The 20,329-nt window shown below is 41.7% G+C and overlaps 1 protein-coding gene across 4 annotated transcripts in view; it reads right to left on the reverse strand.

Annotated features, from left to right (window-relative positions):
* dpp6a (dipeptidyl-peptidase 6a) overlaps positions 1-20,329 on the reverse strand; it is a 615,071-nt gene that overhangs the window by 115,415 nt on the left and 479,327 nt on the right. For all 4 annotated transcript variants that reach the window (XM_017705640.2, XM_017705658.2, XM_037536774.1 and 1 more), the window contains 2 exons: positions 1,778-1,872; positions 937-1,011 (listed from right to left, as the gene is read on the reverse strand). In XM_017705640.2, coding sequence (XP_017561129.1) covers positions 937-1,011; positions 1,778-1,872 — 170 coding nt within the window. The remainder of the gene's footprint in view (positions 1-936; positions 1,012-1,777; positions 1,873-20,329) is intronic.

The raw sequence follows: 20,329 nt of genomic DNA on the forward strand, positions 1-20,329 counted from the left end.
AAGAGAAAAAGTAAGGGCGTATGATTTTACTTTAGGACATTCAAATACCACCCAATTTAACAACCTAAGGTGTTTCAAACAAGAGAGCACAGCTCATTATCCCTCCTCCACCAAACCAGTGGCGTTGTGGTCTACACAATTCTAGCCAACACTTGATATTGCGCATTTTGATCTTAGGCTTGTGTGCATCTACTTGGTCATGGAAACCCAATTCATGAAGCCCCCGGTGCACAATCCTTATGCTGTTGTCTCTTCCAGAGGCTTCTCTCTGTGAGTTTGTGTGGTCTACTGTTTCGTGGCTGAGCTGTTATTGCTTCTAAATGCTTCCACTTCACAATAATAGCACCTACAGTTGACAGAGCAGGTTTAGCAGGACAGAAGTTTCACAAACTGACTTGTGGCAAACGTGGCATCCTATGACGTCTTGTTTAGTCAGTGAGCTCTTCACTGCGACCCCCTCTACTGCCAGTGTTTGTCTACGAAGAGTGCAAGACTATGCACTTGATTTTTTACACCTGTTAGCAATGGGTGTAGCTGAAACACCTGAAATCAATCATTTGGAGGGGGACTTTTGGCCATATAGTGTATGTTCCATATGCGTTACATGAAAATGTGAGTATCTATATGTAATATAGATCCACAAGGTCTGGAGCATGTTGTTGGACCAGTAGGTCAGAACTGATTGTCTCTGGTTTTACTACAACAGCGGTACTCAGTCACATTCCTGGAGATCTTCCACCCTGCAGAGTTTTGCTCCAAACCTACCTGATCCAGGGAATGAAGGCCTTCAGGGTGGGAGAACTCCAGGACCAAGACTGGGCACCCCTGCACTACAATGTCAGGATCATTTTTGTCCTGAAGATGCACCAAAACAAGTACACACACACACACACACACACACACACACACACACACACACACACACACTCCTCTTACCGGCTGTACATTGTAGGCCAGCAACACGTGCTTCATATCTGGAGACACTTCATATTTGCTGGCCTTATACATTTCCTGGAAAGCGGAGAAGAAGGAGAAGAAAGGAGATGAGGCCTTTAACCAAGCATGAGCTTTCTATTAAAATAATGCTTAAACCGCTGCTTTTGACAGATGGATTCCAGCCGCAGACGGAACAGCTGAAACATTAATCTCTCTGGCCTGGAACAAACATAATGTTGTGTGTCGCTTTATCCTGCCTGTTCAGCAGCGACGGGATGGAGAAGGGGAGAGAGAGAGAGAGAGAGAGAGAGAGGGGGAGACCGAGAGAGAGGGGGAGCGAGAGAAAGAGAGAGACAGAGAGAGAGAGAGAGAGAGAGAGAGAGAGAGAGAGAGAGAGAGAGAGAGAGAGAGAGAGAGAGAGAGAGAGAGAGAGACAGACAGAGAGAGAGAGTGAGAGAGAGAGAGAGAGAGAGAGAGAGAGAGAGAGACAGAGAGAGAGAGAGAGAGAGAGAGACAGAGAGAGAGAGAGAGACAGAGAGAGAGAGACAGACAGAGAGAGTGGAAATGGCTCACACTAACGAGCTAACTGCACGTTCCGCTAATGATGGATCATTTGAACGTCGTTTATTAGGGAAAAAAGGTGCCAACGCTTTGATCTGCTGACAAGCTGACAGACAGAGAGAGAGAGAGAAAGAGAGTGAGGGAGAAAGAGGGATAGATAGAGAGAGAAATAGAGAGAGAGAGAGATAGAGAGAGAGACAGAAATAGAGACAGAGAGAGAGAGACAGAGAGACAGAGAGAGACAGAGAGAGAGAGAAAGAGAGGGGGGGGGGGGACTCACAAACTTCCTGTTGGGAACCAGCACTGTTGTGTCATTTGTCTCCACATTGAACTTCACCACATCACCTTCACGAGTACGATACAACAGCTCCTGACCTAGAGAGAGAGAGAGAGAGAGAGAGAGAGAGAGAGAGAGAGAGAGAGAGAGAGAGAGAGAGAGAGAGAGAGAGAATGTTCACTGAATATTCAAATTTCCCTCCACAATTTGTCATAAAATAAAAGTCTCAAAATAACGAATCGTACATTTTCATTTCAGCTGAAAGAAAACCACAAACCACAGTTAAAAACATCCGTTGTAAAATGCTGCTGAATGTAACGGTTGAGAAAGGCAGATCACTGTCGCTTAAGCGCTAAACAGTGCTTAACATATTCCCCATTTATTTAGCTAAAAGAAGGCAGAACCGTATGAGCAAAACACTCATTCTGTGGCCGCTGCCATAAATGATAAGCCTTGCGACTGGAAGGTCGTTGGCTCAATCCCCAGAGCCAGCAGGCCGTGACTGAAGAAAACCTTGAGCAAGACACCTAAACCCCAACCGCTCCCCAGGCGCTGCGGATAGAGCTGCCCACCGCTCCGGACAAGTGTGCTCACTGCCCCCTAGTGTGTGTGTTCACTAGAGTGTATGTGGTGCTTGACTGTACGGATGGGTTAAACGTGGAGGTGAAATTTCCCCGTTGTGGGACTAATAAGGGTTCATTATTATTATTATTATTATTATTATTATTAGTAGTAGTAGTAGTAGTAGTAGTATCTAGCTTAAGTTACCTTATGTCAAACACTCTACAAAGAAATAATTCCAAAAAAAAGCAACCTGCTATCAGAGTTTATATTCTGGTGAACTGGGTAACTCTGGGTAACTTCACCTTCATCTGGAAGAGTAAACGATTCACTAAACTGACAGTGGCTTTAGCTGCAAGTTTTACCAAAGACAGAGAATCCCCCCACAAATTCTGCCATAAATTGAGTTGCTTCTGTGCTGAATAGATGCAAGTAGAACAGCGAGAAGAACAGCCAACCAATATGTTCAAAAACATTCTGATTTGGACTATAAAATGGGCCGACGTCCAATAAGCCATATTCAGCTATGGAGTTTATACAGTTAAAATATCGCTGCTGGTGGAAGAAAACCTCATATCTCCAAAATGGTAACTTTACAGGGGAAGGAAAAAACATACTTTGCTTTTAATGCAAGTTAATGGAACCAGACTTTTTTCCAAGTCATTCTGGGTCATTTCTTTTAGTCCATTCATTGTGAAATTTACGTACAGTGTAGAGGGTGGCAGGCATTTTCAAATCATGCCAAAAACAGAAAAACCACAAAAATGATACAAAAATGATCAGAAATGATGTCCTGTTTTATTGTTGTTTCCAAGCTCTTTTTAATAGGTGCAAATCTTTTGTGATCTGTACGTTTGTTCAGTGTTTTTTAGCATCACAAAACTTTTACACGACTCTCTGGTGCAGTTCCTGGCGGTTCCACAGGAGGGCACATGCTGCAATCCTGCTGATAAAACTCCCTCGCATTTCCTTCGTGTCCCTGACTTTGACAAGGACGAAGGCCAGCAGCGCTTTCGGCACTAGCTGGGCCGAAACCACAAGGCCTCAGCACGTAGGGCTGAGCAAACACTCCAGCTTTAATAACGGATTAGAGGCCGTTTTTTCCATCTTGCTTGCATAACTAATCACCGATAAGAGGTGACACAATTACCATCACAATGACATTAACAGCAAAAAGGCAGGAGGCAATCAAAGCACGGCTTTTCGCACAGATCGGATAACCGTGGAGGCTCAGCAGACGCAATTAACAGTTTCTGCTGCTCTTGCGCAACACAGGAGTATTATACAGATAAGCTGGAGATAAAACAGGAGCTTATTAAGGTAAGAAGAAAATAGCTTTATACAGTCAGCAATAAGAAGTAAAGGTGTAATCACATTTTTGAGTGGTCAAATGTGCCTTTTGACCTTTACACCCCTCACTGCCCAGCTTTACTTTTTCTCTTCTGTTGCCTGAATTTACTACCGAAATTCAGTAACATACATAAGGAAACATCGGAGGAACAGAAGGAGAAAGTATATCGCTGTCGTCGGAAGAAAAACTCGTATCTCCAAAATGGTAACTTTACAGGAGAAGGAAAAAACTTACTTTACTTTTAATGTAAGTCAATGGAACCAGACGTCTTTCCAAGTCATTTTGGGTCGTTTCTTTTAGTCCAATCATCATGGAATTTACACACAATGTAAAGTCCAACAGTCATTTTCAAATGATGTCAAAAACTGAAAAATGACAAAAATGGAGATATGAGGTTTTCTTCCCAGCAGTGATATGTTTCATAGAAAATTATTCAAAAGCTTTAATAACTAAATATTTAACTACATATAAATGTTTTCAGCATATTGTGTGTCCACCCTTTACCTTCATTCCAGCTTCCATTCTTTTCAGGAGACTCACTTTCAGTTTCTCAAGTAAATATTTTTTTCATTTTTTTATTTTAATTGATTAGCAACAGATATATAGCACAAGAAATAGACAGGTATGTTATGACAAGACAAGCCACAAAGAGAGGAGAGAAAAAAAAAACAACAAAAGAAATTAACAGACAGTACATTAGGCAAACAAATAAAGTGAGACAAAAAAATAATTATTAATAATGATAATAATGACAGATAGGCAGTATGCTAAGTAAATACAGTGGTAATATATACACTGCTCAAAAAATAAAGGGAACACTTAAACAACACAATATAACTCCAAGTAGATCAAACTTCTGTGAAATCAAACTGTCCACTTAGGAAACAACACTGACAATCAATTTCACAGCTGTTGTGCAAATGGAACAGACAACAGGTAGAAATCATTGGCAATTAGCAAGACACACTCAGTAAAGGAGAGGTTCTGCAGGTGGGACCACAGACCACTTCTCTGTACCTTTCTGCTTTCTGGTTGATGTTTTGATCACTTTTGAATGTTGGTGGTGCTTTCACACTCAGTTGTTGATTTTGCTCTCTCTGAAGAGGCAGCAGAGCTCTGCCATAACAGGAGGGGGCGGGCATTGGTGATGGAGGTCCAGGAAGGCGGTAGGGCAGAGCAGACAAACAGCTCTGGAAGGGAAGCCCCCCAGAGACCCCACAGCGTCCCAAGCCCCTGCATAGCACCATACTCTGATATCGTGTTGCATTACACAAAATGTCCTTATAAAATATGTGCATATACAAATTTATATATACACACATATATACATATACATACATTCACATAGTCAAATATCTAAAGGAAGGAAAGAGATAGAAAAGAGGGGAGAGGAACAGAAAAAAAAGATTTCTGGGTGCTACTACTCATGTCATGTTACATAGTTTTAGTAAGTTTGAAAAGTTTAGATTAAATCTTGTGGATTGCCGCTGATGCTTGTTCACAGCGTAGGAGTTCTGTTAGTAGATTAGTCCACGGTGTTACCGAAATATTTTTTTTGTCTTTCCAATTTAGCAATATTGTTTTTTTTTGCTATAGTTAATGTTAGAAGTAATGGAACTGTATCTTCGACTGATGATTCTACTTCTGACAGATCTCCTATGAGGCATAGGGAGGAGGGTGAGATTGGAACACTGCTCCCCAAATATAATAATTTTGAGATGATATTTTCCCAAAAACACTGGACTGGTGCGCAAATCCAAAATGCATGAAAATAGTCATTGTTTTATTAGGTATACATTGTGTACATACGCTTGAATCGCTTCCCATTTTAAACAATCCGTACTGCGTAATGTGTGTCCTATGAATAATTTTATATTGAATTAATTAGATGTTTGTGTTTTTGCTCTTAATGAAGACATTTTTACAGATTTGTGTCCAGAATTGTGTATCAGTGCTAATATCTAAATCCTTTTCCCCCTTGATTAGTTGGCATTGCTGGTTGAATTTAAAGTACCCATAAGAGCATACAACTTTGATAAGATTTTCTTGGGGCTGATGATTTGGTTCATATTTTCAGTAATAGAGGGTGGACTGTGATTGTTTAGAAAAATATTCATTTTGGCTTTAAGTATACTTTTTAATTGAGTATTTTAGATATTGATTTTCTTCTAAGTCAAAAGTTTCAGTTAGTTCTTGGAAACTTTTAACTGTGTTATTCGTAAAGAGATGTTGTAAATGTGTTATGCCTTTTTTTTCCCAGTTCTTGTATATAAGGGGTCATTTGTTAATTATAAAGTCTGGATTGTGCCAGATGGGTGTGTATATAATAGATGTCATTTCAAAATTTGTTAATTTATTAATTTCCCACCAGGCTTTTAATGTCATTGAGATAGTTATGCTTTTACAACATTCATATTTTATGGATTTGCTAAGAAAAGGTAGATCTGTGATGGATATTTTGTTGCAGTATGACTGTTCTAGATCAAGCCAGGGGTTAGTCATCATCCGTTTGTCTCCATTTTACTAAATAGTGAAGCTGATTTGCTAAGTAATAAAACTGAAAATTCTGTCTTTTTGTAAAGTTGTGACTTTTATCCTAGGTTTCTTATTTTTCCAATAGAATTTTGATGTTAATACGTCTAAATGGTGGGAGGATTTTTTTGTTGGTTCTATTGGCAACATTGCAAATAGATAATTGACTTTTGGTAAAACTGTCATTTTTATTGTTGCAATACGGCCTATAAGAGAAATTGGTAAATTCATCCAGCAATTTAAGTCATCGCCTATTGTTTTTAATAGTGGTACGAAATTAAGGTGGGATAACTCTGAAATCTTAGTGGTTACTTTTATACCTAGATATGTAATACCTCCAGTGGTAATTTGTAATGGGTAATTTTGAAGAGCAGCATCCCAATTCCAGTCAACTACTGGTAAAGCTGTTGATTTGTTCCAATTAACAGAGTAATCTGAAATATGTGAGAAAGTATTAATCAGTTTAATGGTCTCCTTTATTGATGAAGTGGGATCTTGGAGAAATAGTAGCACATCATCTGCATAGAGGCTTATTTTATGAGCAATACTGTGGGTTGAAATGCCTGTAATTTTATCATTGTGACATATTTCTGCAGCCCGGTTCTGTGAAGATTGTGAATAACAGTGGTGAGAGTGGACATCCTTGTCGGGTACCACGAGAAAGTGTAAAACTTGATGAGATGATGTCATTAATTATAATGGAGGCCATGGGTGATGAATATGGTATTTGGATCCAGTGTATAAATGATGTACCAAAGCCAAATTTATAGAATGTACTAAAGAGAAAAACCCAGTTTACTTTATCAGAGGCTTTTTCAGCATCTAAAGATAACTGTTTCCCTATTAATTATTTTGTAAAGTCAATAAGGTTGATAAGGCGTCATGTATTATGTGATGACTGTCTTCCTTTTATAAAGCCTGTTTGATCTGGGTGGATAAGATTGGATAACATTTTCCAGTCTTGTTGAGAGTGCTTTACTTATAATTTGTATGCCTGTGTTTATAAGTGATATTGGACGGTAACTTGAGCATAGTGTTGAATCTTTATTTGGTTTGAGTAATACTGAAATTAGTGCCGTATTCATTTGGGTTGGAATAGATGAGGTTCTTTTTATTTCATTTACCATCTTTACAAACAAGGGGGAGATGGCTGTCCAGAAATGTTTATAGAATTCAGCAGGAAATCCATCCATACCTGGTGATTTATTGTTTGGCATTAGTTGAACTGCTTTCTTGAATTCTTCGGTCAATGGTGCTTCTAAGGAGTGTCTTTGGTCATTATTCAACCTGGGAAGGTTGACATCATCCAGAAAGGCATCAATGTCAGATTGTTTTGTAACTTTAATTCTTGAGTATAAGATTTTGTAGTAATTTTTAAAAGTTTCATTTACTACTTTCAGGTTTTGAGTATTGTTCCCTGCTGAGTCTTCTATTGTGCTTATTGTGTGTTTATCATTGTTTTGTTTTAGTTGGTTTGCTAAGAACTTTCCTGATTTGTCGTTATGCTGAAAGAGTAAAAACTGTGTTTTTTGATTTATAAGAGTATCTAGCTGGGCTTTAGTTTTGTTAATATTTTTAAGAACCTTTTTAATGTCGGATTTTCTGCATATAAGCTCTGGAGTTGCTTTAAATGTTGTTCTAGGCTGCTTCGCTTTTCCAGATTCTTCTTTTTCTTATGTACTGAATATGATATGATTTTCCCTGTCATCACTGCTTTTGATGTTTCCCATAATGGTATGGGAGAGGTTTCTTGTCGATCATTGGTTTCCGTAACAGATGTCCACTCTCTTTTAAAGTAGGTATTGGATTCTTTGTCTGTGATGAGTGACGTATTAAATCGACATCTTGGCCTTGTTGCTGCATTTTCTATGTCATTAAAACTAAAAGTAACGGGCATGATCAGAGATTACTATCGGATGGATTGTTGATTGTGATATATGTGGTATGATAGAGTTACTGGCAAGAAAAAAATCAATGCGAGAGAATGAGTGATGAACCTGAGAAAAATAAGTGTATTCTTTAACTGATGGGTGTTGCAGTCTCCAGATGTCTCCTAGTCCAAAGTCCACCCTGTATTGTTGCAATATCTTAGTGGTGCACCGAATCTTTGCATTGGAGTTTGATCTGTCCTATTACCGAGGGTGAATTGGAAAATTCTGATAATACTGGCAGATAATTTTGATTCTTTAAAGCATTTTTTCCTGACAAGCAAAACTATCTGCATTATTTATTAAAACAAGTTATCTGACAATGGAATAAGACATGTTAACAAGCCAGTGGTGGACGAAGTACATCCCCAATTCCAGTGAAGTTGGAACGTTGTGTAAAACATAAATAAAAACAGAATACGATGATTTACAAATCCTTTTCAACCTATATCCAATTGAATTCACTACAAAGACAAGATATTTAATGTTCCATCCATCCATCCATCCATTATCTTCCGCTTCTCCGGGGTTCGGGTCGCGGGGGCAGCATCCTAAGCAATGAAGCCCAGACCTCCCTTTCCCCAGCCACTTCCACAAGCTCTCCAAGGGGGATTCCGAGGCGCTCCCAGGCCAGCTGGGCGATATAGTCGCGCCAGCGTGTCCTGGGTCTTCCCCGGGGTCTCCTCCCGGGTGGACTCGCCTGTGACACCTCCCGAGGGAGGCGTCCAGGAGGCATCCTAACCAGATGCCCGAACCACCTCAGCTGGCTCCTCTCGACGTGAAGAAGCAGCGGCTCTACTCCGAGTCCCTCCCGGATGACTGAACTTCTCACCCTATCTCTCAGGGAGAGTCCAGACACCCTGCGGAGGAAACTCATTTCGGCCGCTTGTATTCGCGATCTTATTCTTTCGGTCATTACCCAAAGCTCATGACCATAGGTGAGGGTGGGAACGTAGATCGATCGGTAAATCGAGAGCCTTGCCTTATGGCTCAGCTCTTTCTTTACCACAACAGCCCGGTAAAGAGCCCGCATCACTGCTGACCCAGCACCAATCCGCCTGTCAATCTCCCGCTCCCTTGTACCATCACTCGTGAACAAGACCCCGAGATACTCGAACTCCTCCACTTGAGGCAAGAGCCTATCCCCGACCCAGAGAGGGCTCTCCACCCTTTTCCGCCTGAGAACCATGGTCTCGGATTTAGAGGTACTGATTCTCATCCCAGCCGCTTCACACTCGGCTGCAAACCGATCCAGCGAAAGCTGAAGTTCGCGGCCTGATGTCCCCAATAGGACCACATCATCTGCAAACAGCAGCGATGTGACCCTGAGGTCACCAAACCGGACACCCTCCATCCCTTGACTGCGCCTAGAAATTCTATCCATAAAAATTATGAATAGAATCGGTGACAAAGGGCAGCCCTGACGGAGTCCAACTCTCACTGGGAACGAGTCTGACTTACTGCCGGCCATGCGAACCAAACTCCTGCTTTGTTTGTACAGGGCCTGAATGGCTCGTAGCAAAGAGCCATGTACCCCGTACTCCCGAAGCACCTCCCACAGAATACCCCGGGGAACACAGTCGAATGCCTTCTCCAGATCCACAAAGCACATGTGGACTGGTTGGGCAAACTCCCATGAACCCTCCAGAATCCTGGAGAGGGTGAAGAGTTGGTCCAGTGTTCCACGACCAGGGCGGAACCCGCACTGTTCCTCCTGGATCCGAGGTTCGACTATAAGCCGGACATATTTAATGTTCAAATGGATAAACTTTATTGTTTTTTTTGCAAATATTCATTCATTTTGAATTTGATGCCTGCAACACGTTCCAAAGAAGTTGGGACAGGGGCGTGTTTACCACTGTGTTACATCACCTTTCCTTTTAACAGCACTCAATAAGCGTTTGGGAACTGAGGACACTGATTGTTGAAGCTTTGTAGGTGGAATTCTTTCCCATTCTTGCTTGATGTACAACAGTTGCTCAGCAGTCCGGGGGTCTCCGCTGTCGTATTTTGCGCTTCATAATGTGCCACACATTTTCAATGGGAGACGGTCTGGACTGCAGGCAGGCCAGTCTAGTACCCGCACTCTTTTACTACGAAGCCACGCTGTGGTAACACGTGCAGAATGTGGCTTGGCGTTGTCTTGCTGAAATAAGCAGGACGTCCTGAAAAAGACGCTGCTTGGATGGCAGCAGATGTTGCTCCAAAACCTGTATGTACCTTTCAGCATTAATGGGGCCTTCACAGATGTGCCAGTTACCCGTGCCATGGGCACTAACACCCCCCCACACCATCAGAGATGCTGGCTTTTGAACTTTGTGCTGATAACAATCCGGACAGTCCTTTTCCTCTTTGGCCCGCAGGACACGACGTCCATGATTTCCAAAAACAGTGTGAAGTGTGGACGCGTCAGACCACAGGACACTTTTCCACTTTGCGTCAGTCCATCTCAGATGAGCTCGGGCCCAGAGAAGCCGGCGGCGTTTCTGGGTGGTGTTGATATGTGGCTTCGCTTTGCATGGCAGAGTTTTAACTTGCACTTGTAGATGGAGCGACGAACTGCGTTCACTGACAGTGGTTTTCTGAAGTGTTCCTGAGCCCATGTGGGAATATCCGTTACAGAATGATGTGGGTTTATAATGCAGTGCCGCCTGAGGGGTCGAAGGTCACGGCCATTCAGTGTTGGTTTTCTGCTTTGCTGCTTACTTGCAGAGATTTCTCCAGACTCTCTGAATCTTTTGATGATATTATGGACTGTAGATGATGAAATCCCTAAATTCCTTGCAGTTGCACGTTGAGAAACGTTGTTCTTAAACTGTTGGACTATTTGCTCATGCAGTTGTTCACAAAGTGGTGAACCTCGCCCCGTCTGTGCTTGTGAACGACTGAGCCTTTCAGGGATGCTCCCTTTATACCCAATCATGACGCTCACCTGTTTCCAATTAACCTATTCACCTGTGGAATGTTCCAAACAGGTGTTTTTTGAGCATTCCTCAACTTTCCCAGTCTTTTGTTGCCCCTGTCCCAACTTCTTTGGAACATGTTGCAGGCATCAAATTCAAAATGAGTGAATATTTGCAAAAAACAATAAAGTTTATCTGTTTGAACATTAAATATCTCGTCTTTGTAGTGAATTCAATTGAATACAGGTTGAAAAGGATTTGCAAATCATCATATTCTGTTTTTATTTATGTTTTACACAACGTCCCAACTTCACTGGAATTGGGGTTGTATATATATATAGCTATACAGACTAAATTTACGATGGTTTCACTTGCCAATATATGATTTTTCAGCATAAACCAATTATTATTGTGTAAATTCCATGCCTAAATCATCTCACTTGCCTATAACCACATGGAGCTGTTAAGTAATCTCAAACAGACTGGCTTAAGTGGTTTCTGAGACTGAATGCGTTTACATACATCCGGTCATAATTGGGTTCCTGCAGTCATATCAACAGCACACTCTGACTTCTTAGGTTGGAGTAAAGTCTAGAAGTCTGATTAATAAATCTGATAAAGAGGCTGGATTTACCCCAGTAGTCAGCTTTCTCAGTGCTGTGAGCTCTTACTCTGATTTCTTTCCACTTTCTCAGTCTGCGCATGTGTGAAAACAGACAACGGCACCGGAAATAAACAAGCAGCGCTGCAGCAGCAAAACGCTTTTGGAGCGACGCTGAAACCAAACACATGCTTGACAACTTGAAGGCTTTAGATATTCTTCATCTTCTAGATGATGTATGTTCATATTTTCAGGTAAAGTGGTGCGATGTTTTTTAAAAGAAAAGGCGCGGCAGGACGTTTGAGTTTATGTTACTTCACGTCTTCTTCTGTGAGCTTATTGGCTGGCGGCAGAACATAATTCCAATTACTGCCTGACGAATCCAGTTACTGCCTGACCCATATAGACCTTGAGTTTCCCCATTATCAATGTATGTAAATGCATTGACCTGGTTACTGACAAAATCTGATTTTCTGCAGTTATCAGATTATTACATGCATATAAACACACTCACAGCATGATCCACCGATATCCATAAACATGACCAAACATAGGCTGCATAGATGAAATCAGCAGTAAAAACTATCTTGAAGCCTGACTTTTGCCCATGTATTGATAATTGGACAACTAACACATCACTGCAGGTCTGAAAGGGTCCACTCTTCCGTTGTCCATTGTTCAGCAGAAGGTCGTCTTTGAATTCATGTTGAAAGCTAAAAATTGACTGGTGCGCTAGAATACCTCAGAGCCATCATTTGTTCCCATGACCGATATGTCCCTTCTCTTTTCCCTGTGGGTGCTGCCCCTGTGGCCTGCAGCCTCCATCCACCGCTCTCTCCTCCGTCTCTCAGAGTCCATCCATCACGCCATCCAGACAGGCACGTTCAGAACACCTAGCTGTTCCCTGTCCCCATCACTCAGCCCACGGCCTCGTCCCAAACCTAATCTCCACCGCTGCGCTGAGGAACACTGCCTACACCAGAGTGCAGTTGCTGTCACCTGTTATCTCTACAATTCTTTATAATACTGTTCCTGCACTCCACACTCTGATCTGCACCCAGCATGGACCTTAAACTTCTGTAAACTGTGTTCCTCCACTATCTACAGCATCTCTGAAATCCCAGCAGTATCTCTGCTGCTGTTTACACTATCTCTGTACTCACTTTCTGAACTTTGGAACAGGTATTGTTACTCCTGCATCTCTTTTTTCAGCAGTAAATGGTAATCTATGGGAACAACAGTGGGCAAGATTAGTTTAGCTGGACCGCAAATACAGCCTGTAGGGAACACGGTGTGTGCTGGATAACTAACGTCACCGAAAACCTTCATTCTTGATGTCATGATTACTAAACTAGCTCTACTATTCAGATGGTATTAGTTAGACGTTGAAAGGTGAGGTAATCATTCCCAGAGAATCAATTTTAGCACCATGACCTGACTCTCCCTGTGTAGTTCAGTCATTGAAACATCCAGGGTTAGGGTTAGTCACTCGGAGCATTTTGGCATGAACTGGTTCACTGTAGAAAAATGACAGACTCGGGTCTCTTTGGAGTGGTGGTGATAGGAACCAGAATGTCTACAACACAAATATAGACACTTTATTTACTATCCAGAACCACCAGCGAACCTACACAAGTCCTCTGAGTGTTTATATGTCATCTTGATAGTGATAAAATAGTGTTAAATCTGAAAAAAATAAGTTTGCTTTGCGGACTTTTTTACCTCGCGACACCCTGCATGTACCCCTCTGCCATGAATAAAGAATGTACATCTACAAAAAAATGGATTTTAGGCTTAAACCTTCTCAAAAATCATAATAAAACAATGTTTAAGACTGTTCTGTGAGGGAGCTTTTAGAGGTGGACGTCTGGTTCCTATCACCACCACTGTGAACAGTCCTGACTTCCTTCTAGTTTTTCTAGAAGAGGCATTCCATTCAGAATTACTTTTTTACTTTAATCATTTAATTATGCGGAAACTTTGACAAATCAGTGGAATTCCCATCTTATATAATGAACTGTACAAATAACCCCAGGTTACATCTATATAGTGCGCATGGACATGCTGGTAAATATTCCATCGTATCCTGTAAGAAAGCCTTTTTTATTCTGAGGTACTAAGGTACTTAAAGTTATTACTTAGCTGCCTAAATCAAGCCAATAAATAATGGACCAAAGTGTATCCAAAGGACAAAAAGACTTCAAAAGTCTTTCCAGATAAACAGATTTACAGATGATTTTCTCATGAATTTGGTACTGGACGTCCAGAAAACTTATCCCAGCCAGGAAGATATTAAGGTGACTACGCCATCGCCATAGTAACCCAGGTGGTTGCTAAAGTGTTTCTAGACCACTGCACTGTTATCCCAGATGGTTGATAAGGTGTTGCAAGCTGTTGCTATGTTATCCCAGGTGTTTACTATGCCACTGCTATTGCTATGATATCCCAGGTGGCACTGTTCCTGTGTAGGTTCTACAATCACGCAGTGTTTCGTGGTTCCAGCTGGAAGTGAGTTGGCTAAATAAATACATAAATAAATAAATGAACAAACTGACAGTCTATATGGAACATTAACTATTCTTGGTCAGCCTGATGACGTCCAGCAAGACCTGAACTGAGTAAATCTGAGGATTTGAATGGAAACAATTACACAATTATACAAACAAGTATATCTGAGTATTGCGTGAGGATTTGATTGGTAGATTTGAAAAGGACAAAAAAAAAAGCCTTGGAACTCGTTTGCTGCAAATTCAGTTGCTTAAAGTTGTATTTTGAAAGTTTTTGGATTGATTTATTTTACGATCCTTCCATTCAGACAGTTTCTGAACGAGGCCGAGGCTGAGGCTGAAGCAGCTGGGCACACAGGAAAGGCAAACAAACACAGATACCATCAAACTCTCAGATTAAATTCAGCTTTATAGTTGGATTTCTATTTCGACAGCAGTCTCTCTCGCTCCTCTATCCTGCTCGGGTTTCTCAGCCCTCACACAACTCTGGACGTTGGTATGTTGATAAAGGACATCTGTCAGAGAAAGAAAAAAAAAAATACTACAGGGTCACTTCAGCTGCCCCCCCCCTCCCCCCTCCCCTACTGAGAAAACACAACTTCTACAGGTTCTCTGAAACACACAAACTCCACATCTGCTTCTTTCCTTTCTTTTCTCCACCTTGTTCTCCTCCCTTCTCTCTCTCTTTTCCGTTCTCTCTCCTTTCTTTGTCTCACTCCATCACTCACTCTTAACCTGTGATATAATAAATAACTTCATTTCTTCATGTACATGAATAACTTAGAATTCTAGTTGAGTTGGCATGGCGATGCCAACTTATTGCTCTTTATTTTATGATTCTACTCCTGTATGCTTTTTCACAGGACCATAGTTTTCAAGCTAGAACCACAAAACTTACGCAAGATAATATCTATTATCTTATAATATCTGTATTAGTCTATATGGGAATAGTCTGATTGTGCTTCTGGGACTGATGGCAGTGCCAGTTTTAATGCAGTGCAGTGCAGTTTTAATGCAGCACTGATTCACACAGTGACTTTCCCCCAGATATAATGAATGGAATGATGTTGAGAAAACATTAAATTCAGACACACATACATACATAACACAGTCACTTTAGCAACCACCTGGGATACCACAGCAATGCACTAGAAACACCTTAGCAACCATCTGTGATACCACTGCAATGGCCTAGTTACACCTTTAACAACCACCTGGGATACCACCGCAATGGCCTAGTAACACCGTAGCAACCATCAGATATAACACTGCAACACCATGGCAACCACCTGGGATACCATTGCAATGGCCTAGTAACACCTTAGTAACCACCTGGGATATCCTATCAATGACCTAGTAACACCTTAACAACCACCTGGGACACCATTGCAAAGGCCTAGTAACACCTTACCAACCACCTGGAGTATCACTGCAATGGCCAAGTAACACCTTAACAACCACCTGGGATACCACCGCAATGGCCTAGTAACACTGTAGCAACCACCAGATATAACATTGGAACACCATGGCAACCACCTGGGATACCATTGCAATGGCCTAGTATCACCTTAGTAACCACCTGGGATATCCTATCAATGACCTAGTAACACCTTAACAACCACCTGGGATACCATTGCAATGGCCTGGTAACACCTTAATAACCACCTGGGACACCACTGCAATGGCCTAATAACATCTTACCAACCACCTGGAGTATCACTGCAATGGCCTAGTAACACCTTATCAACTACCTCCATAACAGTGGTCTAGTAAAACTGTAGTAACCACCTGGGATAACACTGCAACAACATGGCAACCATCTGGAATACCATAATAATGTCTGTAATGGACTTAGCAATCACCCGGGAAAACAATTTAAAAAATGGGCAAAAAACAAAAAACTACACAGCCTCTTCTCTTCTACTTTCAAACACAAAAGTGAGTTCAACATCTGCACTTCTTACAGACCCCCCCCGTTTATTTTGATGACTTACGAGAGAGAAGTAATTAATCTAAAATTACAGCAGGCTTTTGTTATCGTGATTCTCAGGGTTAATATAAATGACTTGTTCCTCAGTTTTCCACCTCCTTCTGACAGCTTAATTAAAGCTGGAGAGGCTGGCCGCAGCAGGCCGGGCTGTAGAGTGGACTAAGGGCCAGAGGAGTGGATCAGGAGAGGGCAGTGAGGCCATGGGCCTGTAGGAAGCTCAATAAGAGGAAAAAATCTACTGCAGACAGCGCTGAGCTCGGCTTTATTTACACTGCTCTCTGCTTATCTGAACATCGGAGGTGTGAAAAATATCCCTGCAGATTTCTTTGAGAATCTGAAAGTAAATCTCCTGAACAGAACAGAAGCTGTAATGAAGTCAGAGTGGACACACAAGGTACTGAAAACAATTGACTTTATATTCGGGTGGTCTCTGCAATTTTCTGCTGAAAATGTTTTCTACTTTTTCCAGATGCTGAAATATGAATCACTTGTATTTAATGGTCAAGTACTGAGTACTGATATTAAATAAATAGTGGTGGTCTTACATTAGAGTGGACTAAGAGGTCAATGGGTGCATTTTAAATACGTCATATTGTTGCTTTACACAGGAAAACGTCAATTTTTTTTTTTATTTTTACTTTTCTATATTATTTGAGCGCAGCAGCTGCCGTTTATAACGTGTGAAAGGATCATGATGAATAGACCAAGAGAAATGTTCCAAAATTGCGTAGAATAAAACCTCTTTACATGAACTCACATTGAAGGGGAAGATGGTTTTTGCCCTCTCCTGTAAACGTACTCTTTTGGAGACGTTAGTTTTTCTTTGGACAGCGTTGATATATATAAAAGTGTAAGTCTGAACAATAGGACACTCGTCTCCCCTCTATACTCATCAAAGCATAGTTTGGAGTGGTGCTATAGAAGAACCATTCATTCCAGTGTCTTAGGCCTAATCTCTATTTTCACTATCTGGGGACTACAATTATTATTGCTTTTCCCTTCTTTTCAAAGAAAAGTATTGAGAACAGCATTTAAATGACTGTGATACATGGTCTACATGAACTGCATGAAATAAATGCAAATTTTTGTTTTATTCATTTTGTAAAAGCTCCTCTTAAGTCAACAGAACACGTGTTTTATGATCTACACATGTTTCTATATGCTTACAATTTACAGCTGAAAGCCAACAATCTTTGTGTTATTTCCTAAAAGTGATGTTTCCAGAGCAGATCACTGAAGAGACGCCGTCTGTTTATAGTTTAGAGCCCAGATTTGGGGAAAAACGGCTCGACTTTGAGTAGAAAAACAAACTGAGTTCAGCTTCTTTTATTATAAGGGTTTAAAATGACGTCACCGTCTATTAGACTGGAGAGAAGAGCTACAGCCTCACACGACGCCCAGCTTCTGAATGGAGCTTATGGAATATGAACGTTATGAAGAACATGGCTAAAAGATTAAGTTAAGAGACCCTTATTAATCCCACAACAGGGAAATTTCACCTATGCATTTAACCCATCCGTGAAGTGAAACACCACATACACACTAGTGAGCACACACACACTAGTGGGCAGTGAGCACACTTGCCCGGAGCGGTGGGCAGCCCAATCCGCAGCACCTGGGGAGCAGTTGGGGTTTAGGTGTCTTGCTCAAGGACACCTCAGTCATGTGCTGTCGGCTCTGGGGATCGAACCGACGACCTTCTGGTCACGAGGCTGGATCCCTAACCTCCAGCCCACGACTGCCCCAACGAAGTGCATTTTGGAAGCAATGGTAGTAGTAGGAGTTAAAAAGGTTACAATGCTGGAGCATTCCTTCCAAAAGTGGTTCTTCTATATCATCACTCCAACGATCAGTTTAAGATATGCTTATCCAAAGTACTGCGGAGTTTAGCATTGACCTCATCTGTCGCCCTGAATTCAGTTCATGAAGGCCTTGCTGACTAGTCGATGAGCTGAATCCAGTGCATTTAAGTCTGCAGTGTTTTGGCCTGCAAGGACTGGAGCCTGACACACATGATTTAACACCCCTTTTAAGAGCAGAGAGCTGTTGTGAATATCCGTTCATTCATGTTTTTGGGTCTTTTTCCCAATCAGATTCTGCAGTTTTTAACATTTCAGAGGGTTTATTCTATACTGAAAGGTTAGGAATGATGTCCAGTGTTCAGTATTTTAATATAGAATTTGCTGTTTTTTGACATAATATAAAAAGCCTGCTGCTCCTTATAGTGTGTGTTCATTTCGTGATGAATGGACCAAAAGAAATGGCCCAAAATGACTCGGAAGGTCTGGTTCCATAGACTTACATTAAAAGTAAAGAAGGTTTTTTCCTTCTCCTGTGAAGTTACCATTGCGGAGATATGAGGCTCTGGCTTATGTGTCTCTATGAGGTCTGTAGTATATTTATGTTGTGCTTGGAAACCAAGTGTTTAACATTATTGTGAGACATGGGCTTGTTTTTCCAAACTACACCAGACACGGAATTGGAACTGGAAGAAGCTGTTTCGGTCACTGCAGAACTGGGTGAAAGGTGACTTTGCTGAGATTTTTTAGGACACTCCGAGGCCTTGGGACTAATTAAGGCCCAATCCCATTTCTTCTTTTTTTACCCATACCCCTTGTTTTTGAGTGTCACCCTAACCCCTTGAAACTGAGGTCCAAGAGATGTTTGAAATCTTCCCTACAAAATGAAACCCTCAAAAAAAAAACAAAAAAAAAAAACTACATCACTTCATTTTCAGCTACCAGCGCTGCTCTGTAGGCGACCCTGCCCGTCTGCAGGGACAGCAGAGGAGGGGAAAGTTCAGCTCCTCACTGCTGGGCTTTAGTTACATTTAGGGATCATACGCCTTCAAAGAGGGGGGCAATTATTTATCATGACCCATTCCCGTTCCACCTTAAATAGAGCAGCGGTTACATTCTGGCGCTTTAGGTGTCAGAACTGCTGGACTATATATGAAGAAAATGACCATAATACAGTGAAACGACGTCAACTTCGAACTTTCAACTTTGATAAAACTGGGGTTATCGTAATTTCTAACAGAAAAAAGTCTCACATTTGTGGGTTTCTTTGCCAGATTTTCTTTTTCGCATGGCCACGTAGTCCTAACACTTCACCCAACCCTCGTATCTCAACAAAAATTGGGATACCCTACCCCGCTAGACATGAGCACACAAAACAGAGGGCCGAGGGCTTAGTGTTGGGGGCAAGGGGTGAAATGGGATTGGGCGCAAGAGCGACCCTTGCAGAGGTCATTCAGATTTGACTGAAGATCCAGTGATGGGGTTGAGGGGGAAGCACAGAATTTTTCAGGGGTTCAGCCACGTCTTTGTGCAGGTCTTCCTAGAATGCTGTTGCTGTTGGTTACATGAAGACTGATCAGTTTTCATCTGAAGAAAGTGCAGTGCACTCCTCCATTATCTTTCAGAAAGCAGTGTGTTTGGAGCAGAACAGCACTAGTGGCTGGTTTTGGATGGAATGCAGCTTTGCTTTTCTAGCCCTCTATTCTGCAGGCTCTTCTAACAGCCTATTCATCCCACCAGCATGCTCTTTTGATGATGGACAACACCCCCCACCCCCATTCTATCTTTCTTCCTGACTGCTCACTTTCTACAGTACAGACAAAAGGAGAAAAACAGTTGATGAAGCTCTATATGACAGCACAAGCCATAAAGCTCTCTCTCTCTCTCTCTCTCTCTCTCTCTCTCTCTCTCTCTCTTCCACACATACATGTAATGGCCTTATGATTAAGTGCTCCTTTATGGCTTTGTAAGAAGCACTCAGTCTCGGCTAAGACCACCAGAATGGAGCTTCTCTGCTTTTGTGACCGCAGATTTGGCACTTTTCAAACACAGACCGCATCTCTGTGTCTCATACTGAAGCTCTTATCGCTGAAAGGACACTAGTCCACATTCTGATGGATCTGCTAAAGCCTCTCTGAAACCTAGCAGATTGCCTTTCTTCAACAGCAAACGCAACAGGTTAGAAAGCCGTATGATGCAGGAGCTACACTGAGGCTTTATTCCCAAGAAAGCCACACAGCAAATTAGCATATGCAAATAAAGAAGACTACCCCAACTGGCCACTGTATCAGAAACGCCTCTCTTGCTGGAGTACTGTTAGAAACTGTGGCTGTATCTGTTGATGTAAAGCTTGTGCTAGCCCTTCTTTAGGTTCAGAGCAGCT

The sequence above is a fragment of the Pygocentrus nattereri genome, chromosome 3 (assembly GCF_015220715.1).
Source record: "Pygocentrus nattereri isolate fPygNat1 chromosome 3, fPygNat1.pri, whole genome shotgun sequence".
Lineage (NCBI taxonomy): Eukaryota > Metazoa > Chordata > Actinopteri > Characiformes > Serrasalmidae > Pygocentrus > Pygocentrus nattereri.